The sequence below is a fragment of the Neoarius graeffei genome, chromosome 3 (assembly GCF_027579695.1).
Source record: "Neoarius graeffei isolate fNeoGra1 chromosome 3, fNeoGra1.pri, whole genome shotgun sequence".
NCBI lineage: Eukaryota > Metazoa > Chordata > Actinopteri > Siluriformes > Ariidae > Neoarius > Neoarius graeffei.
Window position 1 is genome coordinate 83,015,684 of NC_083571.1, and position 8,204 is coordinate 83,023,887.

General features: G+C 40.7%; 1 protein-coding gene across 1 annotated transcript in view; it reads right to left on the reverse strand.

The window, feature by feature from the left end:
- Positions 1–8,204, reverse strand: part of ipo13b (importin 13b) — a 113,257-nt gene that overhangs the window by 51,832 nt on the left and 53,221 nt on the right. The window contains exons 6-11 of the mRNA XM_060917512.1: positions 6,983–7,149; positions 5,437–5,557; positions 5,126–5,273; positions 4,842–5,023; positions 740–766; positions 470–604 (exon numbers count right to left, since the gene is read on the reverse strand). Coding sequence (XP_060773495.1) covers positions 470–604; positions 740–766; positions 4,842–5,023; positions 5,126–5,273; positions 5,437–5,557; positions 6,983–7,149 — 780 coding nt within the window. The remainder of the gene's footprint in view (positions 1–469; positions 605–739; positions 767–4,841; positions 5,024–5,125; positions 5,274–5,436; positions 5,558–6,982; positions 7,150–8,204) is intronic.

Here is an 8,204-nt window from a genome sequence, read left to right on the forward strand (position 1 = left end):
GACAGCCCCGACACACTACTGCCTCCGCCGAGTGCGCGCGCGCACACACCGCATGTCAGGGCCGCGGATGAGTTACTCTCCCTTGATCAACGAAGTCAGCGGGGAATTTGTGGTTATTATTAGTACACAGCGCGAATCACAACTTAAATGAGTGCGGTTCAGTTTGACATTATTGTCAGTCTGTTAGATAAACATTTAATTTTATTAAAATTGAAAATTAATATTTAGAGCCTGTGGGCTATAAAAATAATAGTCATTAAAGTAGCCAGCTGGACTTAATTGTGTAGTCGGCTGTATGGCCGGCAGCCGGCGCTTGTGGAAAGCCCTGTGTATATGCATAGTGTCATGTATATGCATTGTGTCTGGGGTTGTGTTCTCTGATTTTCCTACAAATTAACCCTTTGGGATCATATATAAATCAGGCCTTACTGTAAATGTAATAAGTTTGAGATGTGCAATTGATTCTTACTGTCTCTTGAGCCAGTTTTTCCAGCTGCTGGATGTAGGGTGTGATGAGAGAGTGCAGATTGTGCAGAATGTCCTCTACTGGCAGTGCAGACAACAGAAAACCGAGAGCCTGCATCAGCCACATACACTGACTCGTCTAGAGACGAGAGAGAGAGAGAGAGAGAGAGAGAGAGAGACACCCCCAGAAAAAACAAGAGTGCTAGAATCTGTACTTTGTTTCACACAATCAACACTACTTTGGATCTGAAAAAGAAATAATGAAGACACTGACCTTGTGGATCTGTTTAATAAGCACTTCCTGCATCAGAGAGACAGAAGTGGCAAAGAATGAAGCAGAAGAAAGAGCCATTATTAGTCCACAATACAGTCCACAATATATACAAAAATATATCATATGGTATATTTTAAAAAAATAGTCTTTTTAAAAATGTAGTCAGTCAATCTTAATACAGGAGGTTAGATCTTGAGTCTCAGACTGCATCCGAATTCTCAGTATGTACTAATGATGGTTTAAGTACCAACAACCCGAATGTAACTGTAGTACGAGTATGTGAGCGAGTAGTAAGAATACAATTCGGATGTATGAATCTTACCTGTCGTGCGTGTGTATGTATACACACTCATGCATCTCAAAACATTGGAATATCATGAAAAAGTTCATTTGTTTCATAATTTAATTAAAAAAACCCCAAAACTTTAATATATTCTGTATTGGGGCGGCACGGTGGTGTAGTGGTTAGCACTGTCGCCTCACAGCAGGAAGGTCCGGGTTCGAGCCCCGTGGCCGGCGAGGGCCTTTCTGTGTGGAGTTTGCATGTTCTCCCCGTGTCCGCGTGGGTTTCCTCTGGGTGCTCCGGTTTCCCCCACAGTCCAAAGACATGCAGGTTAGGTTAACTGGTGACACTAAATTGACTGTAGGTGTGAATGTGAGTGTGAATGGTTGTCTGTGTCTATGTGTCAGCCCTGTGATGACCTGGCGACTTGTCCAGGGTGTACCCCGCCTTTCGCCCGTTTTCAGCTGGGATAGGCTCCAGCTTGCCTGCGACCCTGTAGAACAGGATAAAGCGGCTAGAGATGATGAGATGAGAATGAGATATTCTGTATTTATTACAATGTAAAGTGAAATATTACAAGACTTTTTTAATTTTAATTTTGACTTAAAATTTAAAAGACTTTTAATTTTGCTGATTATGGCTTATCGCTCATGAACATCGGAAATCCAGTATCTCAAATTATTAGAATATTTCTTTCTGAGTTTGAGTAAAACAGTATAAAACTAGATAGAACTCGACGCCAACGGCGTCGATGGGGATGCCTCCGCCCGGTAGACTTCACGCCTTAAGTTGTGATTTGGGGATGGACATTTGACCTCACAGTAATCGTGACCTGGTGAAATTACTTGTATCAGCCTTGGAGATATTGTGTTCACAAGGTTTTCGGACAGACATTTGACCTCACAGCAACCTTGACCTTAGACCTTTTGATCTCAAAATCTAATCAGTTTATCTGCGTCCCCAAATGCACAAATGGTGAAAGTTTGGTGAAATTCCTTTCATCTGCCTTGGAGATACTGCGTTCACAAGGTTTGCGGACAGACATTTGACCTCACAGTGAACTTGACCTCAGACCTTTTGATCTCAAAATCTAATCGGTTCATGTTTGTCCCAAAGCGCACAAATGGTGAAAGTTTGGTGAAATTCCTTTCATTAGCCTTTGAGATATCGTGTTCACAAGGTTTCGGGTCGGACGCATGGACAACCCGAAAACATAATGCCTCCTGCACCTTACGGTGGCGGAGGCATAAACACTGCATCTCTCGATCCAGTTCAGTACACGCAACGACAATCATGGGAAGACTGCTGACTTGAGAGTTGTCCAGAAGATGATCACTGACACCTTCTACAAGGACGGGAAGCTACAGGAGGTCACTGCTGAATAGGCTGGCTGGAAAAGGTGCACAGGCAACGGGGAAGACTGTACCCTTGAGAGAATTGTCAAGAAAAGTCGATTCAAGAACTTGGGAAAGCTTCACAAGGAGTGGACTGAGGCTTGTGCCAGTGCATCAAGAGCCACCTCCCTGCCACGCCGCATTCATGCAATAATTCATGGTAAAGTAGCCCCAACTAAGTATTGAGTGTATAAATAAACATACTTTTCAGAAGGTGGACATTTCTGTATTGTAAATAATTTGATTGATCTTAGGAAATATTATAATTTAAGATACTGGATTTCAGATTTTCATGAGCTACAAGCCATAATTATCAAAATTAAAAAAAAAAAGCGTCATATATTTCACTTCGTGTAATGAATATAGAGTATATGAAGGTTTACTTTTTAGAATTAAAATACAACCCCGATTCCAAAAAAGTTGGGACAAAGTAGAAATTGTAAATAAAAACAGAATGCAATAATTTACAAATCTCAAAAACTGATATTGTATTCACAATAGAACATAGACAACATATCAAATGTCGAAAGTGAGACATTTTGAAATTTCATGCCAAATATTGGCTCATTTGAAATTTCATGACAGCAACACATCTCAAAAAAGTTGGGACAGGGGCAATAAGAGGCTGGAAAGGTTAAAAGGTACAAAAAAGGAACAGCTGGAGGACCAAATTGCAACTCATTAGGTCAATTGGCAATAGGTCATTAACATGACTGGGTATAAAAAGAGCATCTTGGAGTGGCAGTGGCTCTCAGAAGTAAAGATGGGAAGAGGATCACCAATCGCCCCAATTCTGCACCGACAAATAGTGGAGCAATATCAGAAAGGAGTTCGACAGTGTAAAATTGCAAAGAGTTTGAACATATCATCATCTACAGTGCATAATATCATCAAAAGATTCAGAGAATCTGGAAGAATCTCTGTGCGTAAGGGTCAAGGCCGGAAAACCATACTGGGTACCCGTGATCTTTGGGCCCTTAGACGGCACTGCATCACATACAGGCATGCTTCTGTATTGGAAATCACAAAATGGGCTCAGGAATATTTCCAGAGAACATTATCTGTGAACGCAATTCACTGTGCCATCCGCCGTTGCCAGCTAAAACTCTATAGTTCAAAGAAGAAGCCGTATCTAAACATGATCCAGAAGCGCAGACGTCTTCTCTGGGCCAAGGCTCATTTAAAATGGACTGTGGTAAAGTGGAAAACTGTTCTGTGGTCAGACGAATCAAAATGTGAAGTTCTTTATGGAAATCAGGGATGCCGTGTCATTCGGACTAAAGAGGAGAAGGATGACCTGAGTTATCATCAGGGCTCAGTTCAGAAGCCTGCATCTCTGATGGTATGGGGTTGCATTAGTGCGTGTGGCATGGGCAGCTTACACATCTGGAAAGATACCATCAATGCTGAAAGGTATATCCAGGTTCTAGAGCAACATATGCTCCCATCCAGACGACGTCTCTTTCAAGGAAGACCTTGCATTTTCCAATATGACAATGCCAAACCAGATACTGCATCAATTACAGCATCATGGCTGCGTAGAAGAAGGGTCCGGGTACTGAACTGGCCAGCCTGCAGTCCAGATCTTTCACCCATAGAAAACATTTGGCGCATCATAAAACGGAAGATACGACAAAAAAGACCTAAGACAGTTGAGCAACTAGAATCCTACATTAGACAAGAATGGGTTAACATTCCTATCCCTAAACTTGAACAACTTGTCTCCTCAGTCCCCAGACGTTTACAGACTGTTGTAAAGAGAAAAGGGGATGTCTCACAGTGGGAAACATGGCCTTGTCCCAACTTTGAGATGTGTTGTTGTCATGAAATTTAAAATCACCTAATTTTTCTCTTTAAATGATACATTTTCTCAGTTTAAACATTTGATATGTCATCTATGTTCTATTCTGAATAAAATATGGAATTTTGAAACTTCCACATCATTGCATTCCGTTTTTATTTACAATTTGTACTTTGTCCCAACTTTTATGGAATCGGGGTTGTACAAAAAAAAGGAACATTTTCACAATATTTAATTGTTTGAGATGCACTCGCGCATGTGTGTATATATTTCTGCAATAGCAGAAATATTTAAACAATTCCTAAAACATTTGTACACTGCTGCAACAACTGGCTTCTTTTCAAAACAGCCACCTTCTTTCTATTTTCCACAGGGGAAATTCTTCTTCTTTGGTTATCCAGAGGCTCCAGTTGAAATATGGGATAGCGTAGTGTAGCACAGTGTGGTACGTTTGCATATTACGGATGTAGCAGATCATTCGGGTACTGTTTGACTACTATTAAATGCCTACTGAATATTTAGACACCCTACATACTGCTTTTTGCATACCAATAGTATAGCAGTAGGAGTATTCGGCTGTAGCTTCAGAATCCCCAAATTACATTTTTAGTCAAATTTGTGTACCTGTGACACTGCAACAATGTTTGTCGCATAGGGTGGCAGGTCATATCTGCACTCCCTGCAGATCTTCTTCAGGGTGGAAACACTAGAGATAGAAAGGTCTGGATTCCCTAATGCCTGCAACACCAGCGGCAACACACTGCTCAGCATCACTGGATGATCCGCTAACCACTCTGCCAATGCTCCTAGAGAGAGAGAGAGAGAGAGAGAGAGAGAGAGAGAGAGAGAGGTGAGTGCAACTTAAAGGACAAAAAGCCAAAAGGTTGATCCTTAAAACACATACAAACCTATAGTGAACATGACCGTATCCGCAAGCTGTACGTTGTTGATGTTGATTCGGGGAATGAGACCGATCAGCCCGGGAATGACATCGGAGTAGTTTACATCTATTGTTTCTGCTATGGACTGGAAACCATACAGCAGAGCCTCAGTATGCTGGTGAGAACAAACAAACAGGTGACTAAAACCACAAAAGCCAAAACAGCAGGAAAAACTTTGATTGAACCAAGTAGTTGAACAAAAAGGCTTGCTCTTTAGGTTTAGTAGGTTGTTTGAGAGTGTGTAGATACTGCGTCTGTATGATTGTGTGGTTTCTGACCTGCCAGGATGTTGGTTGATCTGCATTGGTGAGTAGCCTGCCTAGCTTGTCATACAGGTTACTAAGCAACTCTGCTCCCAGCATCTCATAGACATACATCAGGGTGTCAGATATGTCCACCCTAAAGCAAAAAGTGAAAGTTATAAACAAACAAAATATTTGTTCTCCCTGTTAACCTTTCCCTTCATGATGCATTCTCTTATTCAAGTCTACTTAAAGGGGAACTGAAGTCATTTTTAAACTTGCTTTATTTCTTAATTAACATGTTACTCAATTATGTTTTCGGTTTTATAACCTTATATCGTGACTCATATTGGCATATTATATTATACTTATCTGCCTTTTCGGTTTTTAGCCATGTTGAATGTAGTTCGTTTGGTCCATGGCAGATGTTGCTTAGCCGCGCAATCTTCACAAGACTTGTGCGAGACTTCAAACTTGGAGTGTCAGCGCTGCCATTTTGAAAACTGTTTACGCAGTGGCCAGGTCACCATATCATTCCAATTTAGATTAATTTCAAGATTTGCCAGCTTCATCAGTGATGGAGATTATTCCATACGACTTCGAACCATTGGTTAAATGGGGGGGGGGCTTTTGGACACTAGTCCGTCACGCTGGTATTTACGTTATTACTGTCGCACAATTAAAACGTGCCAGATCAGGTGGCTGGTGGGTTTTCAAAATAATAAATATGTGCATGTATTTTTGTGATAAATACATATTATACTGAGTGCATTTCCCACATTAATCAATACAAAGTACCTGCATCTTTCAGTTGTCTTTTTTTTTTTTAAATCAAGGCTGAATATTTTCTTCTTTGCCAATGCCTTTTATTAAATCAAATTTGAGACTTTTAATTTGATTTCTTTCAGTACGACCGCAATGCATATTGCTTTGGTTAGTGACCATCGGTTATACACTACTTTTCGTGATGGATTGTGGGATACTTTGAGTGCACTAATATAGGGTGTAAATAATCCTCACTAAGGTTTCGGACAGCATTACAAAATGGCATCCCCACTATATAGTGCTCTATATAGTGAGTAGGGAGCAATTTCGGACACGGGGAAAACTTCCGGCTTGATTACGTCAGCATTCGAAAGAGGGCGCATGTCTTTTGACAATGTTGGCAGATGTTGGTCACTTTGATTTCCACTGTACGTTTTACTTCCATCCTACGATGTCTCACACAGGTCTCAATGAATCTTGTTTACGGCCATTACTTTGACATATGGACCGATATATTACATAGCATAATCCAAACACTCATAACTTGCTATAGCAGTGACAAAATAGCTGTCAGAAATGCATTCCTACATTTTGTAAAATGAAACGTATAGAATTTTGATGATAAAAAAATCTGCCTTCAGTTCCCCTTTAATGTCTAGACAGCATTACTGTCACTAGCTCTCATCCTGACTCAACCATACCCAGGAAAAAGCTGCTGAGGGAAATATTCAGCTACGTCTTTCATGATGGAGCTCGGGCAACACATTGAATTCAAATCAAGGAGAAACAGCCACAACATAAACAATCAATCACACACCTGTAGATCCTGAACTGCTCCTTCTCATCAGACGACCAGGAGGCGTACTCCTCATCACTAGGGAACTGGGCTTTGTGGAGCAGCACATCCACCAGCTGGAAGTACACAGGCCTGTAAACCTGTAGATACACTGCCTGCTTCTCTGCCTCAAATGACATGATGTCATCCTGCAACAAATACGGAGGAAACATATTCTTCAAACAGCAGACACTTGTAGTTCCAAGTTCTAGCAACAAGTAAGGATCTTGTATCAGGGTCTGATGAGAACATAGAAATGGACATTCAAGGACACTTAAAGACTTCACTTGTCATAGCCATCCAACTCACATCTACTCCTGCTCCAGAGAATTACTGAAACTGTTATATCGTTTCATGGATGGACATTTTGGACAAAATTATTATTTGGACTTTTCAAATCATTATTCAAACAATATTCACTTACGTGAATCCCCTGCCACAAAGGACACAAAACAACAGGACACACAAAAGGTTGGGACATTATCTGCTGCAGTGCGTGTCGAACCGATTTTGAAGCACCGATTCATCTCTTGAATGGCTTTCAGACTTCCAGCTAATCCACAGTCAGTGTGTCTTTGTGATGCAGCGCAATAAACCGCTGGTAATGGGAAGCTGGGTCTAATTTACTGAGCCGATTATTTCAAGTTGTCCATTTCTGTGAATTGAATGACCGATTCAAATATACGAAGAAAATATGAGAGCGTCACCAACTAGCGCAATAGATCATAGGATTGTCTCATTCACCGGTCTGTTTTCGGTTTTCTTTAACTAAACACAGCTGACAACGATGTTTGTTTCACTGAATCAATCAAGTAATTTAATTGTTCCACAAGGACCATTTCTGGTACAAAATGTGTACATTAGAGGCTTGGAAGGTTCTGCTCATTTCAATTTGCGAGACAGGGTTCAGTGCATGGAGCCACCAAGTGAACTGGTCAGCACATACAGCACAAAAAAAATCCAGTCTTCATTCATACAGAAAATAAATGAATTCAAAATAGTTTCTTTTGAAATCACTTCGCCCCCAAAATTCAATTCAGGTGGACTTGTTCTTTTCAACAAATTCTTTTAAAGGAATCAAACCGATTCATGAATGACTACATGTGCAAGCAGTGACACACCGCTTCATCAACAGCATGATTTCACTCATTTTTTCTCTATTCAATATTTTTTAGCTTCTGAGAGGCCTGCTTCTGAAATCACT